This window comes from Daucus carota, chromosome 2, assembly GCF_001625215.2.
Source record: "Daucus carota subsp. sativus chromosome 2, DH1 v3.0, whole genome shotgun sequence".
NCBI lineage: Eukaryota > Viridiplantae > Streptophyta > Magnoliopsida > Apiales > Apiaceae > Daucus > Daucus carota.
The window spans coordinates 50,290,881-50,314,264 of NC_030382.2; the positions used below are offsets into that span (position 1 = coordinate 50,290,881).

Consider the following 23,384-nt stretch of genomic DNA (forward strand, 5'->3'; position numbering starts at 1 on the left):
GTTTAAATCCGATAATATAATAATGTGGTTCGTTATTAAATTTGAAGTATATATCGAACCAACATAAGTTATCTACTAATTTAATTTGAAAGTATGTTTCTTATTTTTATTTATTGCGGTTCTAAAACCGAAACCGAACCGTTTGAAACCGAACCGAGGTTTTTTGAAACCGAAACCGATCCGACGGTTCGGTTGCGGTTGCGGTTTTCAATTTTAAAAACCGAACACTTGCGGTTCCGGTTGCGGTTTTACCCTAAAACCGCACCGATCCGCACCGTGCTCTCCCCTAATTTATACCACGGAGTTTTGGACGCATTTCTTACAGCCCAACAGCGACTTACTCGAATACATGACAGTATCTCAAACTCATGTGCATCTCAACAAATCAGCCACGTTGATCATGATGACGTAAACATATGTTTTTAATCAAACGGCTCAGATTCAACTTGTCTTACTACATTAACACTATCTCGGTAATCGAGCTTCATTTTGAGAAGAGTACTGCATTGGGATAGAAAGATAGATAGAGATAACAACACACCTCTGAAGTTGTGTACTCTTAACTTATCACCACCGCTTCGCACATTCAAGAATTTCAATGGGAGAGGTATGATTATTAATATTATTAAATAAATTAATAAATACTTATTGTATTTTTTGTCTGATCTTGAATATCATGTGTTTGTTATGCAGGAAGAAAAGAAAGAAGAGAAAGTAGAGGAAGTGAAGAAAGTAGAGGAAGCAAAGAAAGAAGAAGTTAAAGAAGAGAAGAAACAAGATGACAAGAAAGTAGATGAAGAGGCGGCGCCGGCACCGCCGCCGCCGCCGCCGCCAGTGATTGTGTTGAGAGTTTACATGCATTGTGAAGGTTGTGCTAGAAAAGTCAGAGCATGTCTCAAAGGATTTCCAGGTCTGCTCTCATGTTTTACTGTTTCTGTGCACGTATACATATTGATTTACATATTTTTTCCGTACGTTAGATTTTTAATCAAGTTTACTGAAGAGGAAATGCCGAAATGAGACTTATAGGCTATAGCTGGGCCTGGGCTGTCAACGAATCTTAATTTTTGTAAATTTTTCAATAGATTTATTAATTGAAATATTTAAACAACTGTGTACAAGGTTGATGAAGATTTGTTGTTTTTTCTTGCAGGAGTTGAAGGTGTTGAAACTGATTGCAAGAGTCATAAGGTTGTAGTGAAGGGAGAGAAAGCAGATCCAATCAAAGTACTCGAGAGAGTTCAGAGGAAAAGCCACCGTCAAGTTGAGCTTCTGTCTCCCATTCCTAAACCTCCGGAGCCTGCAGCGGAGGAGCCTAAGGCAGCCGAGGTTAAAGAAGCTCCCAAACCCGAAGAGAAAAAAGCAGAGGTTTTTAGCTTTATTTTATCTCGAAGCAAAGTGTAGAATTTTTATTTGTTGATTGGTAGTTCATGAGTTGGGTTGTTGACATTATGAAATTGTTATTGCAGCCTCAGGTAATTACAGTGGTGTTAAAAGTACACATGCATTGCGAGGCCTGTGCTCAAGAAATCAAGAAACGCATTATGAGGATGAAAGGTAATTTACGATCCCTACATCCATGTTTCAACTCATATTATCAAATTGAATCGTGGATCGCAAAAATTTAACTACTGACAATGAATCATGCAATGCACACTACACTCATGCCTCACTTGAATCCTTAACCAGTTGAAATTGTATCATGTATTTCTTTTTAGCTGTTTTCAGCTGTATCTGTAGAGATGCGTTGTATTTTTTAATTTGCCTTTTGTCTCTTTGAATTTAAAATGATTCCTAGAATGAGTTTTAATGATTCATTATACCCAATCTTTCACAATCTGTACATTCTCTAATTGGAATAAAGAAGTCCTTTCTTTAGATTCCTTTGAAATTTTTATTATTGCCAAGATTTGTGTTCATAAGTGATGATGTCAAATTGCTTATACAATTTCCATCATATTCTCAGATTCTGTTAAACACATATATTAACAAGTAATAACAACCTTTACATTAAATTTTTGGAATTTGTTTAGTAATAGTCTTTTTGCAATTTAGGTGTTGAGAATGCAGAACCGGATCTAATAAATTCGCAAGTAACCGTGAAAGGAGTATTTGAGGCACCGAAATTAGTGGAATATGTGTATAAGAGAACAGGTAAACACGCTGTGGTTGTGAAGCAAGACCCCCCTGAGAAAAAAGAAGATAAAGAGGAGAAGAAAGGCGACGAAGGTGGGGATAAGGATAAGGAAGCAAAGAAAGGCGAGGAGGCAGTGGGTGATGGAAAAGAAAAGAAGGAAGGTGGTGGCGAGGAGACAGCAAAACCCGATGCTGCCGCTACCGCTGTTGAACAATCAGAGGATGCACAAGTATTGGATATGAAGAAGCATGAGTTCTACTATTACCACCCTCAGAGCTATCATATGTATCCTCCAACATTCACTGCAGAATCGTACTCATCAACCTCATATCCACCTGCTCCTCAAATGTTTAGTGATGAGAACCCTAATGCATGTTCTGTTATGTAAATTCAAAGGAATGCGAGGGACAAAATGGGAAGAGGATGGGGGTGGTGCACATGGCCATCACTATTATTCTTGTTGCTCACATACCCTGTTATGCTCTGCATGTGGCCTTGTCTGAGGTATCTCTTGTCTTGGTATAAGTCTGCTGGGAAAGGGAAGGTGTATAATATTTTCGAAATTTTGTACTCTTTTTCTGCTTATTATAATCCTTGTTACATAAACTACAAACTAGTCTAATATGCTTATAATATAATCTAATGTAAACTATAGTTTTAGTACATGGCTTTTGTTCTGTTCTAAGCATATTTAAGTAGGTGTCTTTATTTTATTTAGTACAAAGTGGTTGAATATTTGGGGGTTGGTTGAAAGATGTTAATTGCTTCTTTTTGTTCGAAGCAAGTGGGGTGTTGGGTGGTCGAGTCTGTTGGTAAGTATAGTAAATGTGTAAGTAGTGGAGTTACTATGGTTTCGATGAGCAATAAGTTCCATCCATTAATTGGAGATGGTAGAATAGAACATAAGCAGTAATGATTACATCTATAGATGATGAATGTGTGGAACGGGACGCAACTGAAATCTGTTAAAGATATAAGAAGATTTTCTTGCGTTTCAGAACACTAGTAGTGGTGAACTATTGTTTCATGTCTTCGACAGTGTACCTTAAGTATTTAGGGAGCGTCTAGGCTTGAGTCCTCGATATCTTGTTAATTGTTATTATTCTTAAGATCTAAATGTGGAGGGCCTGAACTTGATAACACATAGAGTACCCTCAAAATCAGCTAGATATATTAGAAATCTCATCAGAGGAGGGAACTGATTCAAGTGTAGTACCAATGAAATTTCTTGTGTGATTCGAGTGTAGTACCAATGAAATTTGTTGTGTGGACTTAAAGGGGGATGTATAATTCTTTTAGATGGTACCAGTAAGAAGATGCAAAAGGGGTAAAGGAAAAGAGATTGCTATGGTTTGGCATTTTACATGAATTGCTTGCTTTACTCGCACGGGAAAAATTAGTCTTTTGATGATTTGAAACTTGCCTACCAACTTGGGTGCATCTTTTTATATTGCAAATGGCTACTTCCACTTTTATCTTGAAAGAGACACTTGAACTATAAATGTCAGCTCTCCCTTTACTCACGTCTATGTTTTAAGTAAATTTTATACACAAAATTCTGGTTGATCAAAGTGTTCCTTATTTATTTTGTGAGGCCACCTTTCAAGAATGATGAAATTGGGTAGACGAAAGTTCATCTGGAGACCAAAATGTCAAAAGATGAAAAGTGATTCAGTTAGCTGGATGTAGTAATTTGTAACTATTGCAATGGCTTTTGAAACTGCCAAAAGATCATAATGCAGAAATCAACTCTCAAGATCTCCAAACATCATCACCTGAAATCTCTGCTGACCACTGTATATTGAATTTGAGAAATTATTATTTACAATAATAATGTAGAGTACTCCATGATCGGATGACTGGTCCTCGAACAAAGGAAACAATGAATGATGGCATTATTATAGTCTTATTGGTTACTCTAAAACATTGTGATGGACATTTTTTTGGATTTACAAATATTCGATATAATAATTGAGCAGTCTATCTGACTGTGTATCAGTATGTGCCCCAACTATTTCTTGCCTGGGGACCAAATTAAGTGAGGGGCTCTGTATGATGAGTGATGACATGAAGGAACGGCACTCCACTCATCTTACCAAGGTCGAGTGTAGTTTGTAGGCCATGTTCCGTGAATTCCAACCAAAATACAATAACTCTATGAGGAGGTACATTATTCATTCTAAAACAAGTACTTTGTATAATTGTATCTACTATATGATAAATAATGTTGAGCACTAAATAAATTTCAATACTAAAAGATATACTGAAAATGTGAAATTCTTTCCTTAATACTTTATTTTATCCAAAATAGTTGGTTGAATATATAATATCCAATACTTTCTCAGTCTCATATTTTTAATTTCTAACTGACCTTAATCAAACTGAACTATTCTTGTTAATATTTATTTATTAATTATCTTAGAAATTTAAGAATTCCCTAATTAAACTGACTAAGTTTTTTGTTAATATTTATTTATTAATCATCTAACAAACTGAAAATTAAAAATTGATTATAAATTACGATATCCAAAATGATAAAATATATTTTTTGAAATTTTAAGATTTTCAACTAGAATTTTTGACTATTTTTAAAAATGTGAGGATATTTTACTAATTTTTTTATAAAATAATTAAAAATCTAATGACCATTTTTACTGAAAATTTCAATTAATAAAATCAAAAATCAACTATAATTTATAAAAATGAATTTATAGAATTTATTAAAATTGTACTGCTAAATTGAAGATTCCTACGGTTAGCACACTACACCATAAACAACTTACGGTAACCAAAAAAAATGTTACAATAGGACAGTCAAACTGTTACTAAATCCAAAAAAAGCCCTAAGGTAACATTAAATTTATGTTAGTTTTTTTGATGATACCTTAGGGCCCCTAACGTAACATATTCTCTACCTAGTGTAACATCTACTGCTATGTTACCAAAGAGCCTTATAGTAACATTTACATAGAGCTACTGTCACATAAATTTATGTTACCATAGAGTGTTACAATTTTTGAAAAAACTGGACCCCACTATGGGCCCATGCTGACGTGGCATGTGGGCCCCACAATGCTGACGTGGCATGTGGACCCCACAGTGCTGACGTGGCATGTTGGCCCCACTCGGGGTACCAGAATGTTGACGTGGCGAGTGGTCCCCACCTGCGGGGTCCACTCTAGTGTAACACTTTAGTAAGCTATTGTAACATTTGTATCTAGGCTAAAGGAACATTTTTAGAAGCTACTGTAACATTTTTAGAAGCTACTGTAACATTTAGCAAAACAAAAATTGAGAAGCTGCTATACCAAATTATATATATAATCCAAAATTACCATTCATTACCATAACCAATTCCAATTCTACACAATCCAAACATCCAATCATCCAAAATCCAAACAGATTACCAACAACTAAAGAACAAAGTTCGACTAAAATAAACCATTACATGTCTAGAATATACTAGTTCACAAACTACTTTAATAGTAGCATTATAAGTTTATATACTTGAAAAGCAGTTTTACTAAAAGCTAACGCCTCCGGTCATAGGAGTACCATCATCATTATCACTTCCAACAGTCGTGCACAACTCCTGAATATCAATTTTGATGTCCGGGTTAGCTTGTGCAAGTTTTTTGAAGACAAATGCCAAATTTTGTTGCACCTTCTGATCAACTCCTGCTTCAACCTGCTTCACTTTATCTTGAAATTCAGACTCCACTTTCTTCACTTTCTCCTCCAACTCAGCAGCAAACCCTTCTTTTATCTTTGTGGTAAGGTCTTTAACATAGGTTTCTGTTGGTGCATTAGAATTGGACATATTTGCTGGCTTTACACATCTACCTTTGAGCCAATTCAGACCGTGTTTTGCACCAAGTTCATCAGAAGCAGCATCTCCAGTACTAAGTCTTTTGGTAATAGTTTCCTACAAAATCAAAAAAATAAAAAGTGAACTGGTCAAATAATAAATAGCAAAAACGGACAAAACTTGTGCACCTTGTTTTTTATATATAAAAATTAACAAGTCTGTGTTCTTTATCTATGTGTATAGAGCAAACATGAAGTTTAAAAATATAACATTTATACCAGATTGGTCAAGTCTGAAACAAATCAGAATCACTATACCAACATATAAGCTAAATAGTAAAGAAATTAAAAAAACACATGGTAATTATCCCCGCAAAAAGTGGCAAAACGTAAACATATATTTGCAGCCCACTATCATTTTCGTAAGAGGTTAAACACATTTAACCAAACTCAAAAAACTGAACACCAAAATAATATAATGAGAAAACAAATGCCTCCTATACAAGTTAGAAAGCCATCTTGGATATTTTTATATATACAACATTTAAAACAAGAAATAGTCACCTGGTAATATATTAAAACATAAATAGTCAACCTTAAATCCATGAATGTGAAATAAAATACTTACAATTTTCTTTTCAATTTTTTCAGTACTGATCTTGTACTCACGTTTTGCATCTCGCTTCCGAGTATCAATAAAAATCTTTGCATCACATGGTTCACACTCACCTGGCACCTTTTTCTAGCACAAAAGAATGAGAAAGCAAAATGAGCAACATTGTGATAATACTTTAGGCAATTAAACATGAACGAGTGAAATCAAACAAGACAATCATAAAGTAAACAAAATATTAAATAAATCAATTACATACCATCTTATAACGATACTGTGCCAAACTTTTGGGACCAAGAGTGTGAGTATCAACATAATGTTTACGGGCATTTGCATTTTTCCTTGCTTTCTCCTATAAAAATTAATTAAAAAATGATTTTATCATATTTGTGAGACAGCCTAAATGCTTAAAAGTATAAGCATACCTGAATACTCTCATCATTCCAATAATCCAAGAGCATTTTAAAAGTCTCGAGTGGAATGTCATCTGGTCTATTCTCCAACCTCATTTCATCATTTTCATAGGCTGTGAAATGACCTGCCTTAGTTCGACTTTTATAAGTCTTCCAAGATGAATGAATTGTCTCGATTACCCAACTTTCCAACTCATCAGGAATTACATACCGGGCCTGAAAATCCAATAACAATAAATAGATAAAATACTCATACCTAATTAGTTTTTCATAAATTATCCTTAAAAAAAATTTCATTTTGTAGCTGAGTTCAAGAAAATTTGTAATAACATACAGTAATTTGTACAAGCTTAACATATTTAGCATCAATAATGTATAACAGCATTTACTTTCTATTAATTTTTACATATTCACTACTAGATTATACCTAATTAAAGTTGCTCTTAGTTCTGCAATAGAAATAATTAAAAATGATAAAACAATGATATTTGTTCATAGTTACCTTCACATAATTCCACATAGTCTGTCTCAAGTTTTTTGGAACATGACGCCAAGTGACATAAGTTAGTGGGACACATCGCTTAGCAAGCGTTCCAAGGAAGCTACTTAATTCTGATAGAACTTTGTCATTTTCTGCAATGGGCTGAAAGTCATCATTCATCTCGATGACAATTCTCTTGTCGAAGCTTCTAGTATGAACTTTGTCCATCCTTGTTTTTCCTCTCATTCTTTGAGGAACTGCAACTGCAATATTTTAGGAAAAAAACCTACATATAAATATGCTTGGATTACATAAAAAGCCATTTTATGTGTATTATTTACAGTTCATGAATACATAAGTTGTCCAGTAGTGAACTTTAGAAATGCTTCACCTTATTAATAGTAAATGACTTTAAATATTTGCAGGTTAGGCAATTATGATCAATCATAGTATGCAATATCATATAACCAACTTTGATAGTCATATTGTTATTTTAACAAAACACTTGTAAATTGAAAATTTACCATTTTTTAGAATTTTGACATAATAATAGGTAGGCATAGCTCAATTCTAAAACTTAAAATGATTGAAAGAATATTAGACTAACCTTCCACATCGTCTTCCTCAATATCAGGCATTATATTTTCCTCAACAACCTTCTTACTTGCACTTGCACTTGCAGCTGCTATTTCCTTTTCGATTATTTGTTGAGCTTTTTCCTTCTTAGCCTTTTCCTTTTCAGCCTCTTCCTTTTGGCGTTTCCGCATAGCCCAAAAAGAAGCCATTGAACCTTTGCCATCATCTGGTTGTGGTAAGTCAGCAATAGGATCTGGTGATATTACAGGTACAGGTGGACATGTGTCTTCCTTTTTGCTTGTGTCCTGATTTGCAGGATTGGCGGCTGAAGTGGCTCTTGTAGTGGCTCTGGATCCTGTTGTTGGTCTACGTCCCATTAGAAGCTTTTTATTGTTTGTCTTCTTTTTCTCCTGCAAAATATATTGGCTTTGGTACCAATACTCTAATTATAATGCATAAACTTAAAGTTTAAGAACTTTCGCTACACAGACCTTGGGTGGAGTCACTGACCCATCACTAAGAGCATCATGTCCGGGATCATAATTTTCACTTCCATCTTGGGCCTTCTCATTACTCTTGCGTCTTTTATCCTTTTTTACTAATCCTGCTGCTAGTGTAGGTAATTTTAGAGCGGAAAGAACTTCATTATTCATCTGGACTCTTATAGCCCTTTGTCTTTCATACTCTGTAAGAGGTGGTGGTGGAGGTAAGATTATCTTTGCACTCTGCATATAAAAATTAAAAAACAATTATATATGGCATGTAATATGTACTGGAATAAAATAAAATTCCTAAAAGTCTATTATTTTTTTTATATATGGCATGTAATATTTATGTGATTCTAGAAATTAAATATTTTCTCAAGGAACATATCTAACCTCAACCTCATTTTCTCCCATTGTTTCGTCTTCATGTTGTTTGCTCAAATCCAATTTTCTTTTGGCAGTCATAGGCTTAGAAGTCAGAGGTTTATCATTGCTTTCTACCAATTTATTGACTCGTGGCGACTTCCTAGTACCTTGTGGCCATTTCTGATCTGAACCCAATAGCTTTGCTTTTTTGTTCTTCTGCTGTTGTTGTAGCAATAGTTGATGAGCCGTGGTGAATTGACGCTTAGGTTGTTTTTTAGCTACAAAAGTGCAAGGGTAGTTACACAAGAGTTCAACGTTAAAATGAAAAATATGGCAGGAAAATATATTATAAAATAAATAGTCTAGACAAAGTAATATTGTAGCACAAAGTTCAGATACCTAATGTACCTGCAACTAGATTAGGTCTTGGCCTCATGACCACATGCGGCTGCATTTTTGGTATTGGCTTTACACTCGTGTCAATGACATTATCAATGTACAAATCAATATGGTTTCCATCCTCGGTTAGATCAACTAATCGGTTAAGCTCAATATCACTGGTCAGCAACTTCCAATCTCCCCCTGTACCAAAATAGATTCCTCCGATTTCTGAATATTCAAGATCATCTTTGACATGCACATAATTAGTTTTCATAAAAAATCAACATAAAAATTCACAAAATGAAATAAAAAAACATACACATAAACTAATCTAACAAGCACACATCAAGGAGAACTTTCAAATAAATTAATCTGCAACATTTATAACTTCACATATAATTTGATTTTCTTGGTATTTAGTAAAGTCTCCTTGATGTATATCATAGGCATTTGGGATTTAATTCTATATAATTAAATTTATCTTAGTACCACTGTAGGATCAAGAATATAAACTAAATGCAATCAGCCTTCAGGAATTCTGTCATGTAAAATCAACTAATAATATTTTTAGTATCTCAAAATCAGTGGTTATTACTTGGTAGAAGTAAAAACTTAGCCCATGAGCAGGAAACCAAATGTTATTTGTTCTACTTTCTACCATCAGTTATTGGTTCCAATCTAAGAGTCAGAGTAATTTTTTCATGAAACTGGGCACTAAAAAGAACTTTTCAGACTAAGTGCTAATTATTATCGAATATGCTTTAACTCATTAAATCTGTGCATTTTTTATTTTTCAGTGCATTGCCACAACTTGGTAGAAGTGACAATGTCTAACACAACTTGATATCTTTATACGTAATAAGCCTTTTTATAATAAAAGTAGTATATATTTTATTTGCATAAAAGTTTGTTGATTATCTGCGGGAGGCAGACGCTTGATTGAAACTTTACCATTTATATCATCAAATTTATCTTAATCACATACCTCAGATTATAGCACTAAGAAATCAAGTATGAAAACTAGATTTAATAGTATGTAATAAACATATAGACTATTGGTTGGCATTAAGGACTCCATTCATGCAAAATCCAATCATTATAGTTTTAATATGTCAAAAGGACAATGCATTAATCAATATTTCAATTACATACACAACCAAAAACTCAGTATTATTAGATTATTTCAATTCTGTAGTGCTATAGTCTGAGCTATCTTACTAAGATCAATTTAATCTTGCTAAAAAAAAACTACTACATTCAGTAAAAATGATTAAAAAAACATAGAGAAAAGGTGCTTCAGAACGAACTACCAAGTATTGTAAAAAATAAATCCTACCATTTAAGAGAGATCAAACTAACATATATCAACTAAATAAACACACATCAAGTAGTTACATATATGAGAGAGAGGGGAGGGGGAGAGAGAGGGAGAGAGAGATATGGGGAATAGAAGGAGGGAGAGAGACTAACCACAGCAACCTCCATAGCCTCAACAGCAAGCTTCTCCGTAAGAGTTTGAGTTGCTACATTCACAATCTCGTTCTTCAAGTCTATATATCAACAAATCAATCAATAAAAAAACAAAAATATACAGACCTATGAAATTATATACAAATATACCGATTAAACTTACTAGAAATAGGGTAAACAAAACCCCTAATTGAAAATACGCTTGAAGTGCAAACCCAACAAAGAACACCTGAAATTAAAGAGTAAGACAGATGTTAGATGAAGTTTAAGGGATTATGTGTAAGAAAATGAAGTTTAATGAAGAACCAAAGCCCTAATTGAAGATCTCAAGCCTCCGCCTCCAATTCAATTGGCCCTAATTAGAAATACAAATCCCAATTACGTACTAGAGAGTGAAAGTCCTGGCGAGAGGGAGGTGGACAGAGAGGTTAGCACTGAGAGAGGTGATTAGTCACAGAGAGGTTAGCACGTACGGGTAGGGAGAGAAGAGTCGAAGTGGGAGAGTGAGAAGTCTGTGGAAATGTTAGTGAAAATTTGGGCGGAATTTCTCGAAATGTTACCCGCTTGTTTTGTAAAATGCACGAGTCTGAAAAGGGTCTAAATTTATTATATTTATATATATTATAATAATTTTAATATATAAATTAATAAACAAAAGTCAAATAATTATATTAGGAATATTTTATTATTTATATGTTTTATTACTTTTATAATCATATATTGACACTTTTTATCATTAAGACTTATATATCTGTTCTCATATAAAAATGAGGAGAATTTGTTATTTTTTGTTTTTTTTATATTTATAATTCTATATTATTTTTTTTATATTTTACTACTTTAAAAATGATATTTTAATTGTTTAAGTTTTATTATATATAAAATCTGTGTATCCTCATGTATCTCATTATTAATATATCACCTCAAATTCTTGTAAAATTAATTTAAATAAATATTTAATCTTTTTTTACCAAAAATAAATTTTTAATCTTAAAAAATATTTATTTCCGTTTTAATACTCTAAGCTAACACTTTAGAAGTATGTTACAAGCTGAAACACTTTGTAGCTAATGTAACACCACATTTTGAACTAAGGTAACATAAAATATACAACGTTATAATAGATCTTAGAGAGGATAGCTAAGGTAACATATTGGGGTAACATTTCTCTAGTGGGGGTTGCAATAGGTCATTTATGGTGTAGTGGCATGTCAAAATAGTACTCCCTCCGTCCCTATTTATCCATTTTGGAAGTAAAAATTTGTCCTTATTTATCTGTCCATTTATACTTTCAAAACTAATTTAATGATAGTTTTTCAAATATATCTCCATAATTTCAATTTTCAAGGCTTGACTTATTTAAAACTTGGTTGAATTCATGTTTTCAAGACATAAAGTAGGGGTATTCCATCATTTTCAAGATATTAATTAGAGGTATTTAATGAAAAAGTTTATACAATCAATTATTCCTTGATATGTGTTTTTTTTTCCAAAATGGACAGATAAAAAGGGACGGAGCCGCGGAGGGAGTAGTATAATATACAAAATCGGAATTTGTAAAGCAATTATTTTTGGGGACACTCTTTCAATTCGCTATGTCAGGCATCAGGGATGTATGTGCAAAATAGTAAATGATGAGTGATGACCCCAGGAGTTCTATATTTGAGGAATGTCATGTCTATAGTTGGTGTGTCATTATCACAAGGTGGCCTGGCCAGCACTTAGCAGCAACTCGTCGATTAATTTGTGTGGCATGCAATGCAATGCGTCCTAGTACTCTCTGCATGCAATCTGAATAGGAAACTTAGGTGCGTTTGGATGAGTTTAAATAAGTATTTATTGTTTAAAATAAAGAAAGTGTAGTAGCGGTTAAAAATTAGTCAAGACTTATAAATGATGAAAGTGTTTGTCACGAAACAAAAGCTAAGACCTAACGTTTTATAGGGGCTTCCCGACTTTTTATACAAACGATACGAATAAGTGTTTTTAACTTCAAACGCCAAAAGCGGGGCTTAAAAACCCCATCCAAACAACCACTTAGTCCAAATGTCACTTGCTTCTTGTTCTATTCAACTTCTTTCTTTTTTCCACAACGTAAAGATTATTTTGGTATTTACACTTGGCCAATAAGTTGGAAAACAGATGTACAGAAATCTACACAACTCAGGCTCAATTTCAGAGTCGGGAGTAAGCGGTGCATATCATTGTCCTCAATAATTGGTAAAAAAGGTACTCGAGCCTGTACTACAATGGTGAAGCTTTCCTCGAAGCTCGAGTCACGAATAAGGCTGCAGTCCTAATATCACGCGTACGTGAGGAGGGTATATCGGTAAGTCTCAATTTATAGATCCATTTATTAATAAAAAGTTGGTTAGATGGAATCTTATCTCATGTATCATTAATTAGTGCATTGATAAGTGAGAATATTGTTGAGTTTCAAAAAAATCACAATAAATATAGGGATCTAGTGCATTGAGAATTGAGAATAACGTTGAGTTTCAAAAAAATCACAATTAATATGTAGATAAATTTGTATTGAAAGAAGAGAGGTACAAGTATTTTGGGATAATTTTTTTTTCCAAACTGGACCTATAAATTGAGACGGAGGGAGTACTGTAATGAACAATCTAAGCACTTTAACAGTAATGTACGAGCAGAAATGAGATTATGATCTATTTAGGATCGGTATTTTTATGTTCGTGTAAATTTGTATGAGATAGGATGTTCGTGTAGTGTGATGTATCGAAAATGAAAAACTAATTTTTTGATAATTTTCGTGTAATATCTACTTCCTAGTTGCATGATCAGGCTTTCCTTAATCTAGTGTCTTCAGAAACTAGTGTTTAAAAGTTGGGTGAACAAACCGGCAACTGGTAACCTGTGTTGAGCAGTGAGCACCACCGGGGCTGCGCGACTTTCGATACAAATTCCATAACCGCTCTTAAAGCTGCTATTGTATGCAATCGCCTCATGCTATGTTTGATGCTTGTCATGACTCGTGATTAATAGGAGTATAATTTTGCATACTGCAACAGTGGAAGTACTCCCTCCGTCCCTTTTTATCTGTCCATTTTGGAAAAAAAACACATACCAAGGAATAATTGATTGTATAAACTTTTTCATTAAATACCTCTAATTAATATCTTGGAAATGGTGGAATACCCTTACTTTATGTCTTGAAAACATGAATTCAACCAAATTTTAAATAAGTCAAGCCTTGAAAATTGAAATTATGGAGATATATTTGAAAAACTATCATTAAATTAGTTTTGAAAGTATAAATGAACTGATAAATAGGGATAAATTTTTCCTTCCAAAGTGGACAGATAAATAGGGACGGATGGAGTATATAATATGCATATAACACAATGTTTCTAAAATTTTACACCAAGAACACGTATTTCACAATTAATCAGCTAAGAAACATGTATTTCACATTTGTTAAAACTATCTGTCTCTTATTATAGACTTATCAGGAGTGCACCCTGAATGTTAACTAAGGCAAGATTCATAGGGTTTACTAGTTTCATTCATATTTTTATAAATTTTTGACATGTCTCATCTTCATAGGGAAATACTATATCCAGAGCAAATAAAAGATAAAAAGACAAAATTGACCCGTGCATATACAATAACAGCAAAAGAAAAAAACAATGTGAGGGTTGTTTCGTTTTTTCCTGTGTCTTTTGCTCTGGATATAAGAAATCTGCTGTGGATATAACATTTTCTTTTTTATATTTCAACTTTTTCTAGAAATAGATATTCTTTTATAGTATAAAATATAATATTAATAGGTCCTATATTTTTCCAATATCTCTTACTTTATTATATTAGTTTATATATACTTTCTATTGATGCGTGGAGTTCATTAAAAAATTGGATGGAAACGAGCCCCAGAAGTTTTAACCATTCTCCATGTCCATCGAGATAAATAGATAATCATCGACAATATTTACATTTTTAAAATGTTGGGGGAAAAGATGGGTCCTACGACATAACAGAAGTGGGACCATGGTCAATAGTAAGTGAGTCCTGATATTTGGATTTATTTGTTGTATAATTACTGAGAACCACGTGACCAACACTGTGCTGTCTGTCCTACTCACTTGTACATGTCGTCATGATATCGTGCTTTTGTCCATTTTCTTTTGCAAGTTTTATCTTCAAGTATTTTTAACCACTGTATATTTCTGATACTCCACTCCATTTTGAGTTTACATTTCAGTGTCTGTGCTTTTTGTATAGGGCAAATATGTGTTATAATGACACGTGTACATCGATCTGTTCCGATAAGTCATCGGAATACAAACATTTTTGCTAATATGTCTTTGAATAATCGATATCACGAGGGCTTAAAATTTACGAGAACTTGGAATTCTTATGTACTACTCGGACATAATGGCTAGATAATAGAGGTAATAATATGAAGTAGGAGTACTGAAAACGTGGAATCCACTTGCACCTGTACGAATAGATTGTATGCAGTAAAATGGTGAAAGAGAGAAAAGACATGACTGACAAAGTTAATGAATTGAAGATTCACAAGATCTAGCCTAGCCTACACTATCCATAAAAGTTTGTTCTGTGCTTTTAGGTAAGTTACGCCCTGTGCCACATTATTGCCACTGTAATTCTTCAATCATTTCTTTCACTTCTCACCCTCTGCTCGATTTACTACAGTATATTCTTATCTTAGAAAATAAATTGATAAATTGAGAGAGTAGGAAGTCAAATCCATAATTTGTCATGTAATGCGGTCATAAATATTTTATTTTGCACAAGTATGATGACCGATGAGAGAGTCTAAGTCATATATTAAAAATCTGTTGAAAATTTTTAAGATATATTCAAATTTCATAATATGTGCGAATAATTAATTTTCTAATTAGATATTTATTTTTATTATTTATTAATGATTATTGTTAGGGGTGAACACGGGTTGGGTTGGCCGGGTTAGTGGCAAAAATTCAACCCAACCCAATTTAATTGGTTTATAAAAATTCGAACCCGTTAACCCTCAAAAATATTTCCAACCCAACCCTATTATTCATACGTCGGGTTGGATCGGGTAGGGTCGGGTTTATTGGGTTTTATCACTACATCTTTGTCTAGAGAAGACGGAAGATGCATCATTTTGAGAGGCAGGTAAATCATTGTTTGTTGTAGTGTTTGAGACTGTATTTAGTTCCAGTGGCAGTGGGAGTAAAGGTGTTAAATTGAGAATCCCAGAGACATAGATCTACTAGTAGTAAATTGCAGCATTTGTTTCTCAACTCCACTCTCTGCTGTGGTGATTAACAAGTACAAAATAGACAAACAGATTTAAACTATTAAGCTACATACAGATTGTGATTAAATAAACAAACACCTTGCATTTGCATAATAATAATCTAAGGATGGTTACGAACTATTATTCATAAATTTATCAATATTTATAGAGAAATTAACATAATAACAAGTTATGAGCTAGAAGCATAGAGAAATTAACATAAAAGTAGACTTTGTTATTTTAAACGGGTTGGGTTGGGTTGGGTGGGGGTTAAAAAATTAAAAACCCTGACCCAACCCAATCTATTCGGGTTAATAAAAAAACGAACCCAATTACTTATCGGTTTGGAACGGTTCGGTTTGGTCGGCCGAAATAAGATGCGGGTTGGGTCGGTTTTGCGGGTTAAACGGTTTTTTGTTCATCCCTAATTATTGTTATATACATAAAAGTTTTCATCAATATAAATAGTCTGTCTTGTGAAAATGTAGTTGTTTGTGTGTGTTTAAACACGCAGTAAAGACCCAAATATATTTGTCTATTCCTAAATGTTACAGTATAAAATTACGTGCTTTTAGTTTACTGTGAACTTAGATATATTTTATTGAGCACAAAAGTAGTTGCTCTTTATATTTTTCCCTTAAAACGTGATTTTCTTTCATTCCTTACAATACAATTGATTAAAAATTTCCATACCGTAAATTTATTATAAAATATTAAAAAATCATAAAAAGAATATACAACTTATTTCTATTGCTGTTTATTACTCTCCTAATAGATTAAAAGTCAGGTGGGAATTGCACAAGTAAATGAAGTTAATAATGAAAATATTCGATAAAAGTCATCCGCAGAAAACATATCAAATAAAGATTAAAAAAAAGTGCAGATTGTACAAAGTACATAAAGCAAATTCAATGCATGGAAGCGAATGACAAACACGCCTCACTATTAATGTATCCGTGCCTTCACTTCTCCATACGTCCTTCAAAAAGGTGTGGTCATAATGAATTTTAGCTTCTTTTTTTTTTTTTTAAAAACTTTGGAGAATGAACTGTGAATTCCTGGAAGATAACATATTTTACAGGTATATGTCAAAGTCTAGTGTCCAAAGTGAAATTCATTTAATTTATTTACTACTGTTGAGGGCCTGAGGGGAATTATTTTCTTACACTATGCACATGAAGGGAGTCTAGGCAGCCCAGTACTATTGGCTCTAGAGGAGCCTTGTTTGTTATGGGTCACTATAGCTGTAGGCTTCAGTGTTTCATAACCCCACCAGCACAAATAAGAGAGAGAGGGGCCAATTCATTTCTTCATCACACATACAAGTTGTGATTTCTTATTATTCTTTTATTAATTTTACCTGCATTAATGATTTGTTAAATTATTCACATTCATTTCATTTATCTTAACAAATTATAATTAAATCAACTCACTTCATCTTATAATTTATAAAAAGGTAACTCCTAACTTTTATGAATTTTTCTTTACAGGGAGCCTCAAACTAATTTTATTTAGTTTTATGTTCATTTGAACAACTGGTAACACTCTTTTGCTTTCTGTAGACAATGGGCATGTAATGGGCTTGAGCCTAAAAAAGAGAGAAATGGGTTACTAAAAAAAAGAGGATGAGTTACTAGGCCGACTTATGGGCTTTTATAAATTTTATATTAAGAGATGTTGGAGATGGGCTTTTGTGATGACAAGTATGGAGTGTCTGCTCGAGTACGTGTCATGTTATTTACATGCAATGTGCCAAATGTCACACCCTCGTAAAGTTTTATATCTCGATATATGAGTGACGACTTGTATATTATCTTCAATCTTGTTATATTTGCAAAGATAAAATTGGCAACACCATGGAGTTGATAAACAGTTTTCTAAACTTGGTTGCACCTCCATTTGCTTTTATTACCCTCTTGTTATTCCTACCGCCATATGCGCTTTTCAAGTACTTGTTCTATGTTCTGCGCTCTTTCCTTTCTGAAAATGTTGCCGGAAAAGTGGTTCTCATCACTGGCGCTTCCTCCGGCATCGGAGAGGTATGCCTTTATGATTTATTCGATACATGCGTTATTTATTTTAATGCGTAGATGATCACTGTAGTGGTATATGAGATATATTGTCAAACTTGGTTTAGTATATACAAAATTAAAATTAACGAAGTGCTCTATCTTGTTTTACATCTGAAATACAAAAACTAAAAAATCAAAACTTAATCGATAGAGTAGTGCTAGGCGCACAATAGTAGGTGTGCACAATAGTAGGTGTAATTGCTACACAATACACTTAAACCTCTTTAAAGTAATACCCCTCGGACCGGGAAAAAGTATTACTTTACCGAATTTATTATTTTATCGATATAATAATATTTTATTACTTTATCGATAAAGTAATATTTTATTATTTTACCGCATTTCTATATGTTTATAAATTATAATTCATTATTTTAAAAAATAAGAATCAGTCACATGCAATATATTTGATTTAAAATTACTTTTATAATAATTAATTATATGTGAAAACTAAATTCATACATGCACTAGACGATAGCAATGTCATCCCAAGCGTATCATCAAAGGAAACACTTCAAGCAATGAACACTTTGAACAATTACTTGTTACAACATGAGCAAAACATACCAGGAGTTATTTATGCTTTACGTAAAGTCAAGGTTGAGGTTAATTTTGGCCTTGGTGGAAAGAATAAACAAGCTACTATAGATTCATATTTTAAAAAGAACTGAATTTTGTAATTCAGATACATTATGTATATATATAATTCATGAATTATTACTTTACATATTACATGGGCTTCTAATGAATTTTTGAATTTTTATTATCTTATGTTTTTAGCGAAAATATTACTTTACAACATTGGCCCAGCAAAATTTATTACTTAAGCGAGGTTATTACTTTATCGGATATTACTTAATCGAGGTTTAACTGTAGTAGGTGTAAGTTGTAAGTTGTAACAGTGGGAGAACAATAGTAGGTGTAATTGTTTTGATACTTTTATAGTGTAGATAATTATTACGCTCAATAGTTTTCGAATTTTGCAATTGTTCACACTGGTATATAGTACATCCTTACTAACACGTCTTTAAGGTCGTAAAATTATTCAATGAGATATTGATTAATGAATTATTGGAAATACATCTTTCAGCTTCGTGAAATTACAAGGAAATTATGCTTGATTTTAGAATTTAATATGGGTTATTCGACGTATAAAAGTAAATGAAAATGAATCCTGGCTTTGCTGGAGAGAGCAAGTAGTGTTTTATCTGATCAGTGTAGCTTGTACATGTACATGTACGTAGCATCTGGCTTATGAGTATGGCAGTCAAGGAGCATGCTTAGCAGGGCCGGTGATTGACATGTGCAAACAGCCCTACAGTACATGGCCTCAAAATTGAGAGGGCCCCCAATATCCAAGCCCATAACATTTATACATGTATATTATTTTAATTTTTGTCATGTGTTAGATCAAAATTCCTATCCTTTTCTTATTTTTTTTATTGTATCTATAAAAATACATAACTTTTTTTTTGTAATTGACTAGTTGCAATTTATATTATCATTATATATAAATTGATGTTATATTCTTGTATTGGTGTTTTGTTTTGAATTTAATTATTGTTTACTAAATTATGTTTTTTAGCCTTTTGTATAAATTTTTTAAGTGTTCTTAATTAAGATATTAAAGAAAAAGATACTCTAATAACAGATAGAAGATAACTAGAGAATGTGATCATATAGAAATGTTTGTTATACTCTACAATGTATAGCTTGTAGTCTTTATATAGACCAAGCCTTCTGTGCCATCACTTTCAACAAACTGTAACTAACTTTTTCACCAATTTACATTTCAACCCTCACACTTATAGTAAATCACAGAATTAGCACTGCAATACTCCCCCTCAAGCTGTGCAGATGGAACTCCAGAGGCACCAAGCTTGGACAGAAGATATTGATGCTGCTTAACAGAAATTGGTTTGGTAAGAAGATCAGCCAATTGATCAGTAGAAGGCACATATTTTGTAGTAATCTCTCCAGACTTCACTTTGTCTCTCACATAATGGCAATCCAGCTCAATATGTTTAGTCCTTTCATGCTGCACTGGATTGGCAGCTATAGAAATAGCAGCTACATTATCACAATGTAACACAGCTGGTGGAATCTGCAACCCCATGTCTTTGAGTAATGCAGTCATCCATGTCAATTCACAAGCTGTATGAGCCATTGCTCTATATTCTGCTTCAGCAGAAGACCTAGCCACCACATTTTGTTTCTTGCTTTTCCATGAAATTAAAGATTTACCAAGTAGTAAGCAAAAACCAGTAGTTGACCTTCTAGTAAATGGACAACTGGCCCAATCTGAGTCAGAAAAAGCAGTTAATTGTGCTGCAGAAGAAGATGCAAGCAACAACCCTTGATTTCTGGTTCCAGCCAAATACCTCAGCAGCCTTTTTGCTGCTTGGAAGTGCACATCAGTAGGAGAATGCATAAATTGTGCCAGAGTATGCACTGCATAGTTGATATCTGGCCTTGTGACAGTCAGATATATGAGTTTGCCTAGAAGCTGTTGATAAGGATGAGGATTAGACAGTGCTTGACCTTGATTAGGACTGAGCTTCAGATGAGCATCTAAAGGAACTTTCAGAGGTGTGACTGTCAGTAAGCCATGATTTGTTAACAAATCTGTCACATACTTCTTTTGAGAGATAAAGAAGCCTGATGCAGATCTATCTATTTCAATGCCAAGAAAATATCTGACAGCTCCTAAATCCTTCATATGAAATACTTGAGACAGCATGAGTTTGAGATCAGAAATTGCTGCACAGTTGTTACCAGCAATTAATAGATCATCTACATAAACCAACACAAGTGTAATTACCTCCCCTGAATTCTTGGAGAACAAGCTGTAATCACTCTTAGACTGTGTATAGCCTATTTCCAACAGTGTATCAGTAAGCTTCTTGTTCCACTGCCTTGGAGCCTGTCTCAATCCATACAAACTTTTCTTAAGTTTGCAAACTAATTCAGGTTTAGCAGCATGCTTGAGAGGAGACATCCCTTTGACAATTCTGCTCCCAAGACCACTATAACCTTGTGGAAGTTTCATATAGACTGTTTCATCCAAGTCACCATGTAAAAAAGCATTTGTGACATCCATTTGCACTGCCACCCAGTCATACATTGCAGTGACAGCTAGCAAAGCTCTGACTGTGGACATTTTTGCCACAGGAGCAAATGTTTGCTCATAATCCACTCCATAAGTCTGCTTGCAACCTAAGATCACAAGTCTGGATTTATGTCTTTCAATGGTGCCATCTGGATTGTACTTTGTTTTGTACAGCCATTTGCTACCAATTGATTTTTTTCCTTCTGGTAAGACAACTATATCCCATGTCTGATTTTTTTCCAATGCATCCAATTCCAAATTCATGGCTTTTACCCAATGATCATGTTGTACTGCATCATTGAAGAAAACTGGATCTGAAGTCACAGTCAGAGAAGCCTGAAAACAATGAAATTGGTTGCTAACAGACACATTTGTTACAGCAGTGAAACACTCAGCCTGTGCCAGTGCTGTTGAGTAAGAATTCAACCATACAGGTTTCTTTATCTGTCTACCTGATCTTCTTAACACCACATCCGCAGCAGTATGCTCAGAGGCAGAAATGTTATTATCAGGATTATTCTCAGCATGCTCACCTGGTGGAATCACAGATTGCTCAAGCATATCATCTGTAATATATGCTGGTGAAGAATGAGGCATGGTTGTGGGAACAGGTGTCATATAATATTCAGTGGCCTCTTTGTTGAATGGAAAAACATGCTCATGAAATTTCACATCTCTTGACACAAACACCTCATGTGAAATTAGATTTAATAACCTGTACCCTTTCTGATTTGGAGGATATCCAAGAAAAACACAAGGACTTGCTCTGCTGGCAAATTTGTCAGAATTAGAGGAACTATTAGCAGCAAATGCAAGGCATCCAAATACTTTGAATTCTTCATAGTCCACTGGTTCCTCAAATAACACCTCATAAGGCACCTTGAAATTCAGAACCTGTGTTGGCAGTCTATTGATAATATAGACAGCAGTCATGATGCAATCTCCCCAATATTTGATATCCAGACTTGCTTGAAACCTCAAGGCTCTAGCAATTTCTAGGATATTTCTATGTTTCCTTTCAACTCTTGCATTTTGTTGAGGCCTATTGACACATGAAGTTTGGTGTACTATACCTTTAGAACTGTAAAACACTCTACACTCCCCATCACTGAACTCAGGTGCATTGTCTGACCTTAGAACCTTTATATTTTTGCTGAAGTGAGTGTGAGCATACTTGTAAAATGCCTTGAATTTAGACAAGAAGTCAGATTTGTATTGCATTAGGTATATCCAAACCATCCTAGAGTGATCATCCACAATTGTCAAAAAATATTTATATTTATCTCTTGTAGGTGTCCTGTAGGGTCCCCAAGTATCTATATGAACCAAATCAAATATTGCCTCTGCATAGCTTGAGCTCTTTTCATAAGATAACTTTGGAAATTTGGCCAAAGGACAAGTGACACAAGTCTGATCATCTGAAGACACAAATTCCTTGACATCTGCAATTTTTGATAAAATTGCTCTAGACACATGACCCAATCTGTGGTGCCACAGGTTCCACATTTTTTGTTTCTTAGTTTTCTCTGCATGAAGTGCTGAGCTCTGCTGTGAAGTCATGTTATCATCTGACAGATAGTACAAACCATTAACCAGATTTCCAGTAGCTCTGGCCAAACCTGTGCTATTATCAAGAATTTCACAATAAGTTGGCTGAAACTTCACATTGCAATTATTCTCAGCTGCCAGTTTATGTATAGACAGCAGATTATGTTGAAACTGTGGAACATACAACACTTTGTTGAGTTTTAAGCCACTAGACAGTACCAAATCTCCAACATGAGTAATCACTGTTGCAGCACCAGTTGGCGAATTAATTGTAGAATTTGTGTCAACAGGAACAACATTAATAAGATGATCCAATGATGCAGTCATGTGATCTGAGGCACCAGAATCCATGATCCATTGTGAAGTCTTACTCTGTACAGAGTGACATGACACCATACCAGAAAATGAGTCAAACTCATCATCAATCTCATGCTCTTTGGATGACTGAGGCAAAAGTTTTAAAAGCTGTGTCAATTGTGCTGCTGTGAGATTAACATTTGAGTCTGAAGTTTTTATGTCATTTTGCTGAACAGCAGCATTGCTACTATGTTTTGACACCTGGCGTTTACCTCCTCCTGGCATAAACTTTGCACCTGGTTTTTTAGAATTCTTGTTATACCAGTCTGGAAATCCTATTTTAAACCAGCACTTATCCAC

General features: G+C 33.9%; 2 protein-coding genes across 2 annotated transcripts; one reads left to right on the forward strand and one right to left on the reverse strand.

The window, feature by feature from the left end:
- The first annotated feature begins 469 nt into the window (after window positions 1–469).
- On the forward strand, window positions 470–2,800 carry LOC108205769 (heavy metal-associated isoprenylated plant protein 7). The gene is made up of 5 exons (XM_017375833.2): window positions 470–607; window positions 694–910; window positions 1,154–1,368; window positions 1,470–1,557; window positions 2,056–2,800. Exons 1-5 carry the CDS (start codon window positions 599–601, stop codon window positions 2,523–2,525), a joined length of 999 nt encoding a protein of 332 aa, XP_017231322.1. The 5' UTR covers window positions 470–598; the 3' UTR covers window positions 2,526–2,800.
- A 2,723-nt stretch (window positions 2,801–5,523) lies between these two features.
- LOC108207712 (uncharacterized) lies at window positions 5,524–13,722 on the reverse strand. Its single transcript, XM_064086923.1, has 12 exons — window positions 13,594–13,722; window positions 10,880–10,958; window positions 10,726–10,809; window positions 9,278–9,505; window positions 8,906–9,156; window positions 8,519–8,752; window positions 8,059–8,437; window positions 7,473–7,714; window positions 6,983–7,186; window positions 6,817–6,909; window positions 6,573–6,686; window positions 5,524–6,062 (listed from the first exon to the last, which is right to left on the reverse strand). The coding sequence occupies exons 1-12, from the start codon at window positions 13,720–13,722 to the stop codon at window positions 5,661–5,663; spliced, it is 2,439 nt and encodes an 812-aa protein (XP_063942993.1). The 3' UTR covers window positions 5,524–5,660.
- Window positions 13,723–23,384: the final 9,662 nt, after the last annotated feature.

Excerpts from the sequence above, each read along its gene's own strand:
- LOC108205769 (XM_017375833.2), top strand. Across the intron at positions 911-1,153 it reads ATGTCTCAAAGGATTTCCAG|GAGTTGAAGGTGTTGAAACT; the intron begins GTCTGCTCTCAT and ends TTTTTCTTGCAG. Across the intron at positions 1,558-2,055 it reads ACGCATTATGAGGATGAAAG|GTGTTGAGAATGCAGAACCG; the intron begins GTAATTTACGAT and ends TTTGCAATTTAG.
- LOC108207712 (XM_064086923.1), bottom strand. The coding sequence starts at position 13,722 with ATGACAAGCATCAAACATAGCATGAGGCGATTGCATACAATAGCAGCT. Across the intron at positions 10,810-10,879 it reads ATTTCTAGTAAGTTTAATCG|ACTTGAAGAACGAGATTGTG; the intron begins GTATATTTGTAT and ends GTTGATATATAG. Across the intron at positions 9,506-10,725 it reads TATGGAGGTTGCTGTGGTTA|ATGATCTTGAATATTCAGAA; the intron begins GTCTCTCTCCCT and ends TGCATGTCAAAG.